We start from the raw sequence: 19,552 nt of genomic DNA, 5'->3' as shown, positions 1-19,552 counted from the left end.
CCCCCTCCTGTAATAGTGTGATCCAGGGCAAGTAGCTGAACCTGTAGAAGACTCAGTCTCCTCATCTGTAAAACAGGGGTAATTATACCCATTTCTCAGTTTGCGGAGGACTAATGGGGTATCTCATGTAATGGTATCTGGCCCTTAATTTCTCTCTCTGTCCTCTTCGACCCCCATGAAGCTGGAGCCCGGCTCTAGAGGAGACCTGCATGGTACCATTCCTCCTAGGAAGGCAGAAGATTTAGGCTTGGGCAGCTGAGGATGAGGAGGAAGGAACCCCGACCTGGAGGGACCAGGGTTGCTTAGCCCAGCACCCCACCTTTCTATAAAAAGCTGGAAACACCAGTCCACTGCACAAGGCACAGCTCTGCCCACCTGAGTAGATGGCCCAGGTTGCCCGGTGGTCCTCCCACAAGAGCTCTCCAAGGCCCTGCAGCCAGAACTGGGCAGGAGCAAGAAGGCACATGAAGGGAGAAGAGCCCCAGCCTGGGCCCTGGAGGGGCTTGGGGGCTCGGGAGACCAGCTGAGCACACAGGCCTGTTGCGACCCGCTCTCCTCAGGCCTGTGAGTTGGGGCTCTTGGCCCTTTGCACAAATAAACCAGGAGGGACACTTACTTTCCAAAGGGTCTCTCCAGGGCGAACGGCCGGGAAGCATAATAGTACTGCTTGTATTCATCCATCCACACTTCAGCCGTCCGCTTGGTGTTCCTGAGGAGACAGGGGGTGTCGGGGAGGGTCAGAGAGGACCTGGGACGTGTCCAGGTAAAATATACACAAGCGGCAAGCTGGCAGCGTCACCCCCGTGGGGCCCACCATGGTCCAGTGACATTACTCTCCCCACAGCGCTGAGCCCAGCCACTACCACCAATCTCCAAAGGGACCTCTACCCCAAGACACAGGATTTTAGTAGTCACTACATACTCTCTTCCCAAAAGGCACAGGCCAGAGAAATTACACCAGAAACTGAACTTCTGTGGCCCTCAAAAAAGAAAAAAATTAGGGAGAAAAGAGCCAGGAGAATCTGGTACGTCCCTTTGGTGCCAGTACAAGAGGAGCAAGTGCTGACCATCTCACCTCTGGCCGCCCACGGGCACCTGCTCCAGAGCTCTCCCCTTCAGCCCAGGGCCCAGCTCTCTGAGCGGACAGCCAGTCACGCACGGGTTCCCCCAGGCCACGTGACTAGCTTGGTGCAGGTGTAAAGAATTAAGCAATCACGCCATCTCGGTCAAACGTTTGCCAGGACTCTGAAGTTTTTAAAAAATCAGCTATTCGCTCTGAGTTAGACATCCAAGGTCACAGAAAAAGAGACAGAGACAGACACGGAGGATGTCTGTCCAGGAGGCAGGGGTGCCAGGAAGAGAGGATGTGGGAAAACAATCAGAAGCCAGGAGCAGGGCTGGAGCAGCACCTGCCAAGGCCCAAGTGCGTGGACTTGGGGGCTCACCAAGAAGGCCATGCCCCTCCAGATTTCTGGTTCTGTGTGGAACAGAGGCATTCAACAATGGAGCCCGTGAACCTGGAAGGAGTTATGCACACGCAGCCCAGCTCTTGGTGCTCAGAAGGCAGCTAACAGAGCCTTGCCGCCTCCCTTCACTGGCCTAACCACCAGCAAACTGGAAGCTGCCAAGGAGACACTGCCCCACATCTCCCTCCCCTCCAATGACCCGCTGGGGGCACGCAGGATGCCCGCTGGCCAGGGCCCAGTCTCAAACGCAAGGAACGTTCTGGACCCCAAGGCTCTGCCCCCTCACTCCCAGGCTGGCCCCTTTCCCCATCACAGCCCCACCGCTTTCCTGTGCCAGGCGCCCCCAGCTCACCTTTCCCTGTAAAAGCCCAGAGCCCAGGCAGCCCTGCCTTTGTTCCTGTCCCTGCTGACTGGGTTCTCCCTGCCCTGCCCTGCCCGGCATGGGGTCAACTTTCTCCCTGTTCAAGCCCATCACGCCTCCACACCTGTCCACACCCACAGCTGTCCATACGTGTGAGAAACCGAGGACGGGAGAACCCAGACGAGGAGAACACCACCTCAGGGGAAGCAAAACACCAAAAGAGGCGCTTCCCCCAAATGGACCAAATGAGAGAAAAAAAGGGTAAAGTGGAAATCAATGGGGAGTGAGCTGTCAAGTGACAAGAGACAAGGGGAGACGAAGCTGGGGGACCAGAAGAACAAAAGGAGAAAGAGGTGTAAGGAATTATTTTTAAAGAAAAGGAGAAAGGTTGAAGAAAAAAATCACGGAAAGCAGAAGGGCGTGTGGAAGGAGGGAGCAGGAATAGGCAAGTGGGCTCCGCTGGGTCACTGAGACCCCGGGATCTTCGTCCTGTCCCCAGGCGGGAGATGACAAGTCCCAGGAAAGGAGCCCAGGGCCGCAGGGCCTACGCCAGCCTGGCAGCTTCTGTGCACCCTTGAGGCCCCGGAGCAGTCAGGTGGGTTGTATCTACTTGTGCCTCCCCGTTCCCGAATCTTCCCAAGGGCCTTTCCCCTGGTGACCCAGCCTGAAGGTGGGAGCAGCGGATCTTCTAGAACTCAGGGGCAAAACGGTCACCCTTCCCCCACCCCAAACAACCCAAAATACCCAGGGCCCTGAGCCCTGCAGGATGGCGCTGCCCAGTGACTTGAAGCCCCCAAGGCTACGTGTGGGGCCTTGCGAAGCCTGGGGGAAGCCAACAGTGGAGAACAACCTTGGGGCTTTCAGCCTGAAGCTGGACGGGCAGGCCTGGCCCCTCCTGCTCAGGCAGCAGCCCAGCGAGCAGGACCCACAGCCCCTGTCCATCCAGAACACTCAGGCGACCTACCAGAGAACCCAGGGCAGCAGCAACCCATCACCAGAAAAGCCCTCGGGCACTGCAGCGCACACTTACTTTATATACGTGTTGGCATTTCCATCGGGGAAAACATACGGGTGCTTCTTCCGGAAGACGTGGCCCACGCGGCTGCAGGGGACGATCTCTAGGCTGCCCCCGCACATCCACACCCTGAAGGAGATTTCTGCAAGACAGCCATGCCCCCCATCACTGCTCTGCTTCCTGGACGGAGGGACACAGGATGGCAGCGTTGAGACTCCGGGCGCCAGGGAATCCCAGGTCCCAGGGAGCGGGGAGGGCTGGCCACACCCAGTCTCGGGTGCGGGGGTTATCAGCTGTGCTCCACTGGCCCGGCAACCTCGGCTTCCCCGCCCACAACAAGGATGGTAACAACTCACACCTGGGAGGGTGGTTTGAGTTAACAGGGAAACAGTGGCCAGCAGGGAGGAGCACACAAAAATCAACCCCTGTTCCCTGCCCTCATGGAGGCCTCTGGAACACACTCAGGGGCCTGCACGGCAGGGACCACTGCTGTGATGCTTTAGCCTGGAAAGAGAAGCCTGGGGACTATGAGAGAGCTGCTTTTGAGCACGTGGAAGATGGATTAGATGAGCTCATATGATCCCAGAGGGTTAGAGCCAGGACCGAGGAGAAAGAATTTCCATTAGAGACTATGGGAGAATTTTCTGAGGGTCAAGGTCCAGATAGAAGGGGCTGTCACGGAGTAAGTGTGTTTGCCACTCTGACAGGCTAGCAAGCCACATGGCCTGGAGGCGACAGAGAGGACCATTTCCCAGGAGGCACCTGGACAAGGTGTCCAGGACAGAGCCTCCCAACACTGAGATGGCAATTCTACCCGCTGCAAGGGCCCCTGAATCTTAGCCCGGAGGAGGAAGTCTGAGCCGTGGTCGAGAGCTGGGAGCAGCCATAGAAAGTGCCGGAAGCCTCGAAGCTCTTTTAGAGGTGCTCCCCTGGGTGGGGATTTGCACACAAACCCCTTTTCCCCATTGGCTGCTGCTGCAGGGACCTCCGGGAGGGGGGAGGGGTGGAGTTAGCAGAGGCGCTGGGACTAGGCTGGCGGGTGCATTTCTCCCTCGGGGCTGCTTCCTGCAGGCTTGGAGCAGCGGTTCTACCCCAGAAGGAAGCAGCGGAGTTCAGCGGTGGTGGGGGAGTATCTCTCATCACTGCCTTGGTTGGGAATTGCTGAACACTGTGAGGGGTTTTATTATGGCTGTAAACTCCTCTGCAGATGGTGCATCCCCTTACGGACTGCACCCAGGGCAGCCTCCTCGCTGCATGCCACTGGCTTCCCATCTGAAATGCTTGCCTGGCCCATGCTTGTGCAGTCAAGCTCAAGCCAGAGGAGGACAGGATGGCTCAGGAAAATCCCGTGCCCATGGGCAAGTGCCCCTGGAAGCGGCCCGGGTGCCCATGAGCAGGAAATGAGGATGCGGGTACTCCAGGGCTGTCCCACCACGTACGACGTGCCCCGCACCCTCCAGCACCTTGGGCCCCACTGCCCTGGGTTCCTTCACCACGGGGTCCCCTCCTTTATCCTGTCCCTCCCATATGTCCTGCTCTCCTTCTCCCTTCTTTCCAACCCTCCAAGCAAGTGCTTGGACACAAATTCTTCCTCCTGATCCTCACCTGCTCTCATATTCGCCTGTCCTCCATCACCCTTTACCTGTCCCCTCCTGCCTCCTGACCTGTGTCCCTGGAAAAGTTGCAGGCCAGGCTGCCTGGACAACTGTCGCCCTCTGCCCAGGTACCCTCCCAGACAGGCTACCGCTCATTTCCAGCAAGCTCGGATGTCCCTCAGAGCGGGGGCGACGTGGGCACCAGGATGAAGAAAGGACGTCTCGAGTGCTGTGAAATCATGGCAAGCACACAGGGTCGGGGAGAGACGGGAGCAACTTGGCTTTGGGGTCAGTGGCCCTGGGTCTGCAGTAACCCACCAGCTGTGTCCCTGGGAAAACTGCTTGACCTCGCTGAGGCCGGGTTTCCTCACACGTAAAATGAAGATCATAAAAGTACTCCACAGCATTGCCGTTGACACCAAATGAAATGGAATTTCCAGAATAACTGTGAAAACTCTTAAGTGTGCTGGAAAGCTCAGTAACAGTTACAAGACATTCCTCTGCAGGCCGTCTCTTTAAGATGTGGACACCAATGGCATCGCCCACCTGTGCCCACTTCCAACTTCCTAGATGACTTACAGCTTCCTGCTTCTGCCACAGGAGGCAGTTGAAATCTGTGGTACTTAACACCTGAGATTTTGACTCTCCATAGAAATCCATGATACCTGGCGCCCTGGCGTTTGCCTGGTTGGAATCGGGGGCACCAGCCTGGCGTTTGCGGGGGACGATGGGTGAGCTTAGCTGACGGCCAGCATCCAGCTCTCCACCTTGCAGTGATGCACGGAGGGCCGGAGGGCTCGGTGCAGGGAACTGTGATGGTACGCGTGTGAATTTAGCCTCCAGGGCTAAGGTCTACTGGGCTCCAATAATCAGCTCCCCTCCAGGACCCCAAAACAGGGTTTCCAGTTCCCAAAAAGGAAAACCCTCTCACCCCTCAAACCCAGAGATGGAGGCCTTGCTTACTGGATATAAGCTACTAATTCTGTGCCAGCTTTCTTCCAAAAATATGCATACATTTCAGCTATGGTCTCTTCCTTACATGTATTCAAATGAGACATACGTCCCTCCTCATTTGCAAAGCAAATCCCTCCAACCTGTGCCTCAGGCCCACCCACCCTCCCCGCCCCTGAAACCTGTTCCTCTCCCTGTGCTTCCTTCACCCAGCATTCTGCTTCTCTCTGAATCTATTGGCCCCCCCTCCTCTGCCACCATCATGCACAGACTCCACCTCAGAAAGTACCATTCCCCTCTCCGCCTTCCTTTTGGGCTTCTGGCATTCTCCACCCCAAGGCGCTATCTCTGAGTACCTTGCTGACACTGCTTCCTCATCTGGCCCCAACATTCGCTTGACGCTGAGGACTCACCCCTCTCCCACCAGTCCAGCTCTACTCTGGGCTCCAGCACTGACCTCCGTGGCTGCCTGACGCTCTGTCGAGGTGCACTGGATGCCCTCAGATGCAGTACGTCTTGTATCCCATCAGCATCCTCTAATAGCCCTCTGCAGGCTGCCTCCTCTCCTCCACCTCTAAAACCATCCTTCCTCCTCGTTTTCCTGTGTCTGTGCTTCTTTAAAACATCAGACTATCTCAGTTCTGCATGGGAGGAAAGGACTCTTTCATTTATTCCTGGGCTGGGTTTTGTGTGGTCCTCCCTCAGGCAGTAACTTATTAGTCATCCTAACAATCCCACACGCGGTTGTGGATGTTTTTTACGATGCAGAAGCAGTCCTGATAGGACAACTGACAGCGGGTAGCTGGCCTCTGAAGCCCATCTCCCCAGCTCCAAAACTCCTGCCTTTGCCCTGACCCCAACAAACTCAGTGTGAACACGCACCATCAGCTAATGCGGCTGTGGACACGAAGATCCTGACTTCAGGGCACTCACAGATGAACCAGAGAGACCAATCTATAACCAGCTACCTTATCCACTCCTTCATCCAGTCCTGACACCTGCCTGTCTCAGCTCTGCTTCCGGCCAGCTGATGTTGCCCCAGAGGCTGCAGCCTGAGATGCAGTAAGAGCTTCTCTCCTCTGGAGTCCAGACTGTCGAAACCAAGATGACCTGAGACACATGCCTTGCTGTGCCTCGGCCAGAGTCAAGGCAGTCTGGGTGATGAAGCTTGGAGCACTCAGATCCGTGTAATGACTTTCAGGTACCATAGTGTGGAGTATTTAACACCTTGGACATACACACCACTGACTTCAGGATAACAATGTGTATCCTCCCAGGACTGCAAGCCAGGTCCGGTGATTCACAGATCTGTGCCGAAGCCTCTGTGAAAGGCTTGTGATCCCGAGGTCCAAGCAGTGGGGCCATAGACCGAGGTGTAAAGCAGTGGGCCTTCCAGGTAGAGCCCAGACCCTCCCTCCACTTGCCATGGCTGCATTTCCTGCAAAGTCACCACTTTCTTAAGTGAAGGAGCCGGAAGATGATGTAGGGAGTTTGTGGGGAGTTCTCACTGAGTCAGCACCCGCATAATCTCCCTGGTGATGGATGTCACGCAGCCCCAAATCTGCTCTGAATTCCAGGCAGGGAAATGTGTAATTACTCCATCCTCACTGGGGGCGCTGTTGCCTTCTTCTTTTCTTTAAACTTCAGATGAATATTTGGGAGTAAACTGCCCTCCCCCAGCCTCTGTCCTCAGCTCTTTCCTTCTGTCTTCTCATCAACTCATCAGTAGTTTTACCAGCGCTCATAAGCCCCCAACCCTTAACCAGAGCCAGCGTCTACCTGACGAGCCGTGATGGTGGACAGGAATTCAGGGGAAAGGGGACAGCTTCCTCCCCAGGAAATGAATCACAGCTATTCCTATGCCACTCCTTGGCCATATAGGTCAAGTTGCAATCTCCTCTGATAGCCCGGTTTCTAGACAAAGGCAAAGGGAGCATTAGACAGGGCTCCCCTGAAGGCAGTCACTTCAAGAATATTATCCCCTGGGCTTCCCTGGTGGCACAGTGGTTGAGAGTCTGCCTGCCGATGCAAGGGACACGGGTTCGTGTCCCGGTCCGGGAAGATCCCACATGCCGCGGAGCGGCTGGGCCCGTGAGCCATGGCCGCTGAGCCTGTGCGTCCGGAGCCTGTGCTCCACAATGGGAGAGGCCACAACAATGAGAGGACCGAGTACCACACACAAAAAAAATATATATATATTATTCCCCCCACTTTTGATGTTCCCTCTTAGTAATTTCCATCCACCGCCCCCTGCCCCACTCCTTGGATCCAAATCCCCACCTGTTCTTGTTGTATTTGGAGCTGAGCCCCATATCCCCCAGCCCTGCCATTGCGATAGCCTTGATGCCCATTGTGAGAGGCCTGACTAAAGTCTTTCTTACCATTTTAACAAGTGTCAGAATAATTTTTCTCTAACACGGGGATTAGGGCAGGGATGTATTTTGGCAGAGGCCCTTCCCCTACCATGGGGATCACTGTCTCCACTTTAAAGACTTAGAAACAGTGAGGTAAAGCAACTTTCCCAAGGACACAGAGCTAGTGATGACTGCAGGATTCAAACGTAGGCCTGTCTGATTCCACAGCCCATGTTGACACACGGGAGTGTGCCTGCCAAACTTGACACAGCCTGATGTCCTTGACTGTGTCCTGGGGATGGGGGAGCTGGAGGTGGCAGCTCCTCTCTGGGACCCTCATCTCTCTCCTCAGCGTTGTCTTTTGTATCTGCTATGCTTTAGAAACCCCCCATTTTAAATCCAGAAATCCCATACTCTCCCTTCATATATGTGCCAAGGCCTCCATTTTGGAAAGGCACACCTCCTACCCCACCACTTACACACACACACACACTTTTACTGGGCAACAGGTTCCTTTCACCTCTAAAGACCAAAAGCTAAAGTGAGTAGATGTAGTAGATATTTTCCATGTATCCTGTGTTATGAAAATTGGAGTTTAAACATCCAATTTTAATGCAGAACAACTTCTGAAAAATAAAAGGCTAAAAGCCACATTTCCCTAAAACCTGTTCCTATGCTGAACTGCAGATGTAATTATCAACACTTCAGCTCCTCTTAGAAACGCTTTGTGGGAATGATTGCACCAGGGTCGGGCTGTTCGAGTGCATAGCTGGGGTTGGCTTTCAAGGGGCCGCTTGGGGCTGCTCCCAGCAGATGAAAGTGAGATGGGCGGGCCAGGCAGCGCGCCACTGAGGATGGTCCTGGTCACACTGGCCAAAGCCTTGTCCAGTGATCTCATGGACTTCTGTGCTGTGAAATCAAGTCAATGCAACAAAGGCAACTACGTCTGGAACACACAGAAATCCCACGTCTTGGGAAAGGAAAGACATCTTCACCTGCCATTGTTATTCTCCACAGGCTCTGTTTAATGCATGGAGACATTTTAAATGGAGCCTCAGAGTTGTGTACATGTGGTCCTTCCCACCCTGAACCCCCTTCCTGGTCAGCCTCCCGCTTTGAACACACATTCAGCAAGCAGTTTCCACCGCTGCAGTCATCGAGGTCGAGAAGTTGGATGAATGTTCTTGTAGGTGGAGGGCACAGAAGAAAAAACAGACAAATACACAAGGGGGCCCAGTGCCAGAGTGGAGAGGAGAGCAGGGTGCTGAGGGGAGTGGGCAGAGGGCGGGTAGGGAGGGTGTCCCAGTCCTGGGGGAGGCCAGGCGGCCCCAGAGCTGTGATCTGTGGCCATTTGGCACTTGGTGGAGGGTGGAGGCTGGGTCTCTGTAGATGGCTGGGCATGTCCGGGCAGTGCAGGAGGGTCTGTCAGTGCCTCTGGACTGAAGGCTGGGGAGGTGGGCAAGGCCAAGGAATGGTGTGGGCCTTGTCTTTAGGACAAGAAGGGGCCACAGGGGGTGCCAAACCCGGGAGGATGGGAGAGATTGGCATTTCCAAGAGCACTTTGGCGGGAGTGTGCGGGGATGGCTTTGAGGGGAGCAGACTGGAGGTGGAGAATCATTTAGGAGAGTGAGAGGGGGATGGACATGAGTGATGCTGAGGGGAGAGGATCCTCAGGACTTGGAAGCAAGGGGCCCTCTTGCCATACACTGGAGCTGGGATTTTTTACTCTGACATGCAGATTCCTTTACCCCTCTTCACCATCTGTCCTTTGCAGGTGGACAAATGGGACCTAATCAGACTTATAAGCTTTTGCACAGCAAAGGAAACCATAATAAGATGAAAAGACAACGTACGGACTGGGAGAAATATTTGCAAACGATGCGACGGACAAGGGCTTAATTTCCAAAATATACAAAAAGCTCATACAGCTCAATATCAAAAAACCCCCAAACAACTCAATCAAAAAAGCAGCAGAAGAATTAAATAGACATTTCTCCAAAGAAGACATACAGATGGCCAACAGGCGCATGAAGAGATGCTCAACATCACTGATGATTAGAGAAATGCAAATCAAAACTACAATGAGGTACCACCTCACACTGGTCAGAATGGCCATCATCAAAAAGTCTACAAATAATAAATGCTGGTGAGGGTGTGGAGAAAGGGAACCCTCCTATACTGTTGGTGGGATTGTAAGTTGGTGCAGCCACTGCGGAGAACAGTACGGAGGCTTCTTAAGAAACTAAAAATAGAACTACCACACGACCCAGGAATCCCACTCCTGGGCCTATATCTGAAAAAGATGAAAACTCTAATTCAAAAAGATACATGCACCCCAATGTTCATAGCAGCACTGTTCACAATATCCAAGACATGGAAACAACCTAAATGTCCATCAACAGATGAATGGATAAAGATGTGGTATGTATATACAGTGCAATATTACTCAGCCATAAAAAAGAATGAAATAATGCCATTTGCAGCAACATGAATGGACCTAGAGATTATCATACTAGGTGAAGTAAGTCAGACAGAGAAAGACAAATATCATATGATATCACTTATTTGTGTAATCTAAAAAACATATATAAATGAACTTATTTATGAAACAGAAATTGACTCACTGACATAGAAAACAAACCAAAGAGGAAAGCGGAGGGAGGAGGAGGGATAAATTAGGACTTCGGGATTAACATCTACACACTACCATATATGAAATAGATAACCAACAAGGACCTACTGTATAGCACAGAGAACTATATTCAATATCTTGTAATAACCTATAATGGAAAAGAATCTGAAAAAGAATACATATGTATATGTATAACTGAACCACTTTGCTGTACACCTGAAACTAACACAGCATTGTAAATCAACTATACTTCAATTTTTAAAAAAAGCACTGCATGTTCTGGCGTGTAAAATGCTAAAAAAAAAAAAAAAATCCAGAAATGACTTTTAAAGTGCTGGGAGTTGGCTATAGTATAATGGAATGTTGGAATTGGAGAAAACGGCATTTCCTGTGTTAGCTGTCTGCAGTGCTTTTTTTGTGATTTAAAAACTTTTGTGATGGATTGTAAAATGTCTCTCCCACACCTCTCCCGAAGCCCCTCTCTACTTCCCTGGTCCAGTCAGCACTTGGTGATGTCAAACCACTGGGGAACCAACAAGAGGAGATCACCCTGGATGTGAGCAGATGTGTGTCAACATTGCTATAAAGAGAAGGTACCGGAAGGTTGGACCAGAATGTGACATCATTGAAAATAACATGCTGCCTGCATCCACGCGTGGCTGCCACGGAAAGGAAGGATCACACGTACTTTGTGTGGGTCAAGAGGGCAGAACAAGGCCTGACTGATGGAAGCTGGGCTTCGACTTCGAAGAATTTTCTAACAATTCAACACAAAAATTCTCAACAACAGAACTTACCATACTGTGAAGCAGCAAACACATCATCACCAGTAGCATTCGAGCAGAGATTGGATGACTGCTGTCTATCAAAAGGGCTGCAGAAAGGATTCAATGTACAGGAGTAAAGGCTAGAGCACATCAGGAAGAATCAGGAGAGGTACTGTGAACGTGAGGACATCTGATGGGCTCTGCCCAGAAGGAGAGAGATCTTGTCCCCATTGAGAACGCCAAGGATGTACCCGGCTCCAAGTTCTCCTGGGCTGGTGCAGGCAGACCCCCGCTCAAACCCCACCCCAAAGACCCCCATGGCATCCGAGGACTGAGTCCTAGTCAGGGGATTTGGTTTGGTTTGTGGGAACTGGGATTTTCTGCTTTGTTTGCCGAGCTTCCAACCTGGCCCCCACATGGCAGGACACGGACTTTTCTGATAGATTTCTCTACACTGCCCAGTTTAGGAGAACAGATGCTGTGGGTCAGGCCAACAGCCATAAATTTCCAGGAAGTAACTCTTAATGACCGAGGAAGAAAGCCATAATGCATCCTGGAGACAGGGACAGGAGAAAACAGGGCAGAGGACAATGCACAGGATTACCGCTAAATGCCAGGACGAGCCCCATGGATCCTTCTCCTGGCCTGCGCCACTGCTCGGGGAGCCCGTGCCAAACATGCTCCCCGGTACCCAGAAAGGGGAAGGGGCCCTGACACCCGGACTCTTCTTTTTCCTCTCCTGTGGTTTATTTTTTTATTTTTTTAACATCTTTATTGGAGTATAATTGCTTTACAATGGTTCTCCTGTGGTTCATTCAACAAATAGTTACTGAAGCCTCCTTTGTGGCAGGCACCATACTGGGCAAGGGAGATACCCGTGAACAAACAGACCAAATCCCTGCCTTGTGCAGCTTATAGGCTGGTCATCTCTTATGTCTCACCTGCTGGAGCGAAGAAATGGTAACTAACGTGTATTGTGTCCACATGGTGCCCAGAGGTTTTACAGGCTTACCTGAATGGATTTCCACAGCAACCCCCAAAGCATCCCTGTGTTACACTTAACACACGAGGAAACTGGAGGGTCAGTCATTGTCATCATCTAGATGGGACAGGTCTCCAACTACTTTCTCCTGTATCTGCACATGGCAGCCCTACACCACTGTGGCCACACCTGGCCATCTGTTTACACAGTTCTGGAACACGTAACCCAACCCCTCCCCCCTCCCCCACTGCTTTCTCTGCGTGAAAAGATTAAGGGCTTCTGAAGCATTCACCCAGACCCTCCTCATTAACCCAGTGCCGAGTGCTGTACGCCTAGACCAGCCAACAAATGTGGTCCAGATGTTAATGGCGTTGCTGTCCATCCTCCTCCTCATGCTTTTTATCCCCAGCCTCCTTCCAACTCCAAATTCCCATGTTCAGTACTCCCAGCAGCTCAAGCCTGCCTCTGGCCCTCAGACTTGGTGCTCCTCCTTGGTCTTTCCAGCTTTTGCATCTCAACTTCCCCCTAATGGTCCATCTGGGTGTATTTCCCTGGTCCGCAGCATCCATGTGGCCCCATGGGTAAACTCCCACCTTCCCTCCACCCTCCCAGCAGCCACTCTTCTGGCGCCCCATGTGGTCTTCCCCCAAAGGAGTGACCTGCTCCCCATCTCCCTGGCCCTCATCCAGGCACATGTGGTCCAATGTCACGGAGACCCGCACCCTAGCCCATGGATGCAGAGACAGCGACTCACCGAAGTTCTCCCCGCCCCAGATGTCCATGTCCATGTCATATTTCCCCAGGTAGTCGAACCAGGATTTGTCCATCACGAAGAGCCCTCCAGCTATGATTGGAGTCCTGTGCATTTGGAAGGAAAAGAAGGAGGGTCAGTCACGGGACGGGGACTGCTGCCGTGTTCTTCTGTCCTGGTGGTCCTGATCTTGAGGCCATATTCTTCCCGTTTCTCCTCCTCTTCAGAAAGACCAACACATTGTCCACTTACCTCAAACAGGAACATGCTCCAGGGCTTTTCCCTTCGACTGTAAATCTCCTGACCCTGCGACAGGCTAATATGCTCGTCTGCACACCTCCTGTGGGGCAGTCGGGATTTGCTCAGAACCCCAGCTGTTCGGAGGGCATGGGGAGCCTCCCCCTGGCTTCTGCCACGGGCCCTGCCCAGCGGGGCTCTCCTGGGAGCTCCAGTACAGGGAGCGGGGACCATGGGCCACTGACCAGGCAGAGAAGAGGGGTTGCGGCAGCACCTGTGAACAGCACAGCCATTTCTTGAGACTGGACTCTCTCTTCTTTTTTTCCTCTCTTTCCTTCTGGTACAGATTGAGTTATATCCCCCGAAAAACATGTTGAGGTCCTAACCCTGAGTACCTCAGAATGTGACCTTATTTAAAAAGAAGGTCTTTGCAGAGGTGATCAAGTTAAAATGAGGTTATTAGCGTGGGTCCTAATCCAATAGGACTGGTGTCTTATAAAAGGGGACATGTAGTTGCAGAGACAGACATGCACAAAGAGAAGACAATGTGAGGAGACACAGAGAGAAGACGGCCCTCTGCAAGCCCAGGAGAGGGTTTGGCACAGCCCTCAGAAGGAAGCAACCCTGCCAACACCTCCGTCTTGGACTTCCAGCCTCCAGAGCTCAAGACAGTATGTTTCTGTGGTTTAAACCACGCAGCCTGTGGTACTCTGCTGCAGCAGCCCTAGTAAACAAACACAGCCTCATCTTCATTCTCTTTCCTTGGGGTCCTCTCCCAAGCTCCCCTCCCCTTGACCACTGAAAGAGAGTCCAGAGAAGCCACTTGGAAAGGAAAGGGCTGCAGAGTCCAGCCAAGCAACCCGATAGGCACAAGGACACATGTCCGCAAGAATCAACAGCTCGGGTGGGGTGCTGGCAAGCCCTCCGGGACCCGGCCCCTCCTTCAGTGGGTCCAGAGGGCAAAGGGCGTTTTCTTCTATGTCAGACAGTTAGTTGACAGGGAGCAGGTCAGAAGCTCGGTCTCCCGACGCCACGACACCCTACTATCCTCTGGGAAACACTTGTCCTCTGATGAGCAGAGATGCTCCCACAAGAAGAGAACCTGCCCTGAAAACCCTACCCCTGGGACAGAGAAGGGAAACCCAGAGGCAGCTGCACCATCACCACCTTGTCCTTGACTTTGTCCCAGTCCACTGCCACATCAGACACTTCTGGCAGCAAGTAACCGAGGCACTGGCGTGTGCTGCATGGCCCTGAGGGTGGTGAGAAGGCTCTGCTCTCCCTTTAGGAGCAAATGGCACTACCTGGCATGCCACGTGGCTCCAACCTCCCTCTCGGCATCACTCCAGGTCATGAAAGCTGGAGGAGGGAGGAGGGGCTGGCAGGTAGATACGACAGAGGCCCCACTGCAAAGTTCCCCCAATTCCCACTGTTGGTCTGAGTGTCACCGCTCAGTTCTTCACAGCCCTTTGAGTCTCAGTTTGACTTAAGTTAGTTCAATGAAAATGATCAAACATTTACTCTGTGGCAGGCCCCGAGTTGCAGAGGCGCCCCTGAAGAGCCCAGAGCATCCCTGCAACCCCGGCAGGAGCAATCCCCGTCCCGTGGTCTTCTCTCCACATCCTCAAGCACCTGCTGGCCTCCTGATGTTCCACTGGAGGCAGGAAGGTTTTAGATTGGAGGTTCCCAACAGGCCTGGGACACGTGCACCCTCCAGTCTTGGGAACACTGAAGCCGCACACACGACACAGATGCCGCTGGGTGGACCCCTGTGCTCTACTTGATGCCGAGCCCTCAGATGGGCCTGAACCCCAGGCGGCCATCTGGCCACTGTGCTGTGGGTCCCAATGGGGTCTGGAAGTGACAATGCAGATGAGGACAAAGCCATCTGCAGCACCGCAAAAGCAGCCCAGAGCTGACGCCCCTGTTGTGTTCTCACGTGGGACACAGCAGTCGTGTGTGTTAGTACATAGCAGTGGCCATGCCTTGACAGCAGCCTCCACTTACAGCAATGGCTGACTTGACCTACCTGGGCTGAATCCTGACATCCAGGACCTGAGGGCTAAGGAACCATCTTTTCCCTTGTCAGAGGCTCAAACGGGACCATCTGGGACCCTCCAATGTTTAGCTGTAAGTGTTAAGTATTGACATGGCATCTGCGTGGGTGGACGGCGCTGGGCAAGTCCTCAGCACAGAGCACAGGTCTCCACCGGCCCCCATCCCTTCAGCAGAAGTCTCCACTCCTAAAATAAGGGCAAAGGCGGTGCTGGCCTGGCAAAGGGTCCTCTTGGTTTTTGCCCAATCGTTTGAGCATCTCACATGGACTGCTTCCCTATACCACGTGACAGTGGGCAGGGCCAAGTGGTTATGAATCTGCCCACCCCTAACCCTTGCCCTGACTCACCTAATGGGCTCAGTGGGGTCCAGGCGCCGAGCCTTCTGCTCTGGTGTGAGCTGCTCCCATTGGAAGTGGAGGCTCCAGTCAAACCCTGAAACACAGCATCCGCGTGGCTGACTTGGTCTCTCTGATGTAGCTGCAGACCTTGCTCATTCTGTCTCTTTACTAGAAGCTCAAGAACGTACCCAGTTTCCCAGGTGGTCCCAGGGATAACAGGTCTCACCCAAGCTGGCCGGCAACAGAGCTGCCTGATTTCCCTTCCACGGCTTCCTTCTTTCTCTACCCCCTACTGCCTCTCTGAGCCTTCTCTGCTGGGTGGACTTAGGGAGCAGAGGGCACAGGATAAAGAGCGGGAGTTGACAGAGCCCAAGAGTGGGACCCAAGGGGGACACGATGGACGGTTATGGAGTGTGGCCCTCGGCCAAGAGTCTCGGGAGTGGGGGGGTATAAGCAGGAGGTCTGTGAGGGGCTGAATCACCCCAAACCCATCTTGAGGAGCCAGCACTCAGCCCTGGGCAGAATTGTGGTGGGCCTCGAAGAGAGGGAGGCACCCAATGCTGAGATGCTGGAACAATTCAGGCCCCACATTGGAGGGGGGGCCTTGCTTCCCTCGAATCCTCAGGCCCTGGAGTGACCCTGTGTTGGAGCTAGAGCTCAGGGGGCTGAGAGTGACCTGCCCACTCCCCGGCCCTTCTATTCACAGTCCCCATGGTAAGGACCACCCTGGAGCTATTGACATTACAGGATGCAGGGCTGGAGGTTCCAGACAAACCACTAGGAGATTTTTCTCACTTTCCCCCTTGGCAGCAACGACTAGGAGAAAAAGAAAGTCCTTACTGGGCAAGGGTGTTAGCCCCACTCACCCCCTCTAAGTTCCGTGGCCGACTCGATGTAGTTGAAGGTGTCCAGGTGGATGATATCGATCACGGGGCACACCACCCGCGTGTAGTCCTGTAAAACAGAAGGCCTGCACGCTCAGAGGGCAGCATAAGGGAGCCAGGCCGGGGCTCGGTAGGGCCTCGCCCTGGGAGGGCCGGAGACTGTGTTCAGGGCCTTGACTGAGAACTTTCCTCTCTGGATCTCAATGTTCTCATCTATAAAATGGGCCAACAGACACTGCAACCTTTCCAGTTACGATGCCTACAATGCTAAGAGCCTTTCCTTTACTCCTGGGCGCCTTCTCACAGCCATGTAGTCATGGTGGAGACACGGGGAGGCTGGCTGGAGCGTGCTGCACACTGAGAAAAGGGACATCAGGAAGAAGGAGACCCCTGAAGTCCTTCAGTGCCACGGGGCTCTCAGGAGGCAGAGGACACAGTCAGCCAGCAAGGTGGCCTCGAGCCTGCAGCTCCAAGAAGCAAAGCCACACCTCCACAGTGGGAATTTCCCAACACTTACCTTCTATGCCTATGGTTCTCGGGCAAGTTGATGCATAGCATCTCCAGAGATTCCAAACTTGAGTTGTCACCTGTGATAATCAAGTCTGTACCTCCAGCCCTGACTTTGCTCCTCACGTCCAGACTCGGGTGGATCCAGTACACCGCCAGCCCCTCCATGTGGATGCACATGGCCTTTCAGCGGTGCCTTCACCATCCTCTCCCCACACACGCTCCTTCCCTTGGTTCCCTATTTCTGTCAACATATCCCCCCTTCCTCCCCAGCGCTAACTTAAGTAGCTACACCTCTGCCCATCAACTGGATGGATCCTGCCGATTGTAACTCTAAAACTGCTTTTCTGAATGGATGCTGACTCTCCCTTACCCCCTCGAGCCTGGCGAACGTGGCAGTGGACTCCCAGCTCCTCTCCCCCACCTCATCTCACCCCTTTCCCTTTCATTCTACAGGTGGCAGACAGAGTTGTCTTTCAAATCTCACTCTGTAGCTCAACAGCTAAAAACTTGAATTGCCTTGAAGATAAGGTTCAAACTCCTTAGCCTGGCATCCAAGACCATCAAAAACAGGCCTGTTTCTAGCTTTCCGGGCTCATTGCTTGCTACTTCCCCCAGGCTACCCCGCTGGTAAGCATCAAAGTCATCCAGGGGATAGTTTCAAAATCTGCAAGACAAATTCACCAGTTCTTGGGGGCCATCAGGGCATTGCATATGTTTTTAAAATGTTCCTTAATTCTGGATGAACACTCCCGTACTGGTATGCAGGAGGGGAAACTGGGCTCCCATGGGCAGGGTAATTGAGCTGTGACCAGGAGACTCAGTGGCTGAATGGGAATCCATCAGCTGGGAGGAGACAACAGGGCTGGGCCTACAAGGCAGGACCACTTTTCCAATCCTTCGCACCTACCACCCCCGGTCAGCATGGGCAGGAACTCCTGTTTCTCTTGCAGTCATTTAATTTCCTGATTCAATCTCTCCCATAAATAAGGCCATCTAATTTTAAGCTCAGATTCACCAAGCACCCGCCTCGACATTCACAGACTTAATTTGGCCCTTGGCCTCCACACACAACTCATCTCAACAGTGACAAGGTGCCTCTGAAGCCAGCTGGCTCCCGTGAAAGGAAATGCTCATTTTCAATGCATTGCTTCCCCCTGTGGGATGTGCACAGATGTTTCCTGTACAGCACCTGCCCAGCTGCCACAGTGCTCTGGGGCCACTGTCACCATGTGTCTGTGTGTATATACACACTGCATGCACGCACAGCCATCCACCACCCACAGCAATATCTCCACAGAGACACACCCCAAAGACATCCTCCTGACTTGAATTCTGGAATGTTCTCAGAAGTTCAGAGGCTGATCTTCTCCTGTGGGTCTGACAAAGTCCTCTTTCTGCCTTTGTCTGCTGAGTGTGGGCCTCTACAGCTTCATTGAGTCTTTAGGTAAAAACCCTTGTGCCATAAAGGATTAACCTAAAGATATGTTTAGCTCTTGCCCAACTCCTGAGAGGTAACTTCTAAGCCCTTGGCATGTTCTGCCTATAAAAGTGTGTGTTTACCTGGGACCCTGGGGTTACATCAGATAGTCTATGCTAACGATGAGATTTGTGGTGACGGCCTTGGGTCACGGGGTGCCAACTCAGTTTGACCTCTGGAGGGACATGGCAACCATGGCGGTGATTAGCCACGTCTATGTGACTGACCTCCAATAAAAACCCTGGACACCGAGGCTTGGGTGGGCTCCCCTGTGTGGCAATACTCCGTGCATGTTGCCACACATCCTGGCTGGGGGAAGCAAGTGCTGCCCACACACCAGCCCTGGGAGGGGACAACTGCACGATCGTGCCTGGAACTCCCCCCATGCACCTCTTCCCGCTGCTGATTTTAATCCAGATCCCTTTGCGGTAATAAACAGTAACCATGCGTGTAGCATCTTTGCTAAGTTCCCAGTCCTTCTAGTGAATTACTGAACCTGAGGATGGTCTTGGGGACCCCAAACTGCAATACTGTTTATTTTTAATCTTTCCTCAATATTTGGAAACTGCAAGGCAAAATAAAATGCTGGTTGCTTACCTTGGCCACAGGCTTCCCCAGAAGCCACCCATGGGCTCTACCTCCAGGCCTAGGACAAACTCTGGGGTACTCTTCTGTAAGTTCTGAGGGTTTCTGTCCTTCCAAAACTCGGTTGTGACAGCTGCTTGGCTAGGAGTCATGGAGGCCAAATAGGCAGAGAGGGATGTTTGGGGCCAAGTGCTGTGTGGAGCCAACCTTAAGAGGGGGCTGCAGAAGATGTAAGACATGACCCCTCGAAGACAGGACACAAACCCCCCTGAGTGACCCTGGGGGTCATATCTGCTCCACTTCTGTATCCCTCAGCCCCAGGCCAGAGCTGGCTGGGCAGCAGGTGTTCAGCTGGCATTGGCTAAAAGAGGGCAGCTATGAACTCTCTCTGAGGACACTGTCAATGGCTAGAGGCAAAGCAGGTGGATCAATTACAGCTGAGCAAGATGGCCTCTCCTCACACAGGCTCAGGGATGGATGGACTCTCCATAAAGATGCCCAGACCCACTGCAGGTCCCCACCTGTGTGCTCCAGTGGCTTTATCTTTAAGGCTAGGTCCACAGGTAAGCTCAAACGGCAGCTGGTGAAAT

At 53.1% G+C, this 19,552-nt stretch overlaps 1 protein-coding gene across 1 annotated transcript in view; it reads right to left on the bottom strand.

Moving 5' to 3' along the window:
• GALNT14 (polypeptide N-acetylgalactosaminyltransferase 14) overlaps window positions 1–19,552 on the bottom strand; it is a gene marked incomplete at its 5' end in the record, with an annotated part of 211,087 nt that overhangs the window by 22,275 nt on the left and 169,260 nt on the right. Inside the window, 5 exons of the mRNA XM_081254549.1 lie at window positions 617–709; window positions 2,858–2,984; window positions 12,878–12,981; window positions 15,516–15,600; window positions 16,373–16,460. Of these exons, the coding sequence (XP_081110675.1) occupies window positions 617–709; window positions 2,858–2,984; window positions 12,878–12,981; window positions 15,516–15,600; window positions 16,373–16,460 (497 nt within the window). The remainder of the gene's footprint in view (window positions 1–616; window positions 710–2,857; window positions 2,985–12,877; window positions 12,982–15,515; window positions 15,601–16,372; window positions 16,461–19,552) is intronic.

The sequence above is a fragment of the Mesoplodon bidens genome (genome assembly GCF_964165515.1).
Source record: "Mesoplodon bidens genome assembly, chromosome: 14".
NCBI classification, from domain to species: Eukaryota; Metazoa; Chordata; class Mammalia; order Artiodactyla; family Ziphiidae; genus Mesoplodon; species Mesoplodon bidens.
This window is presented reverse-complemented; position numbering and strand designations above follow the sequence as displayed.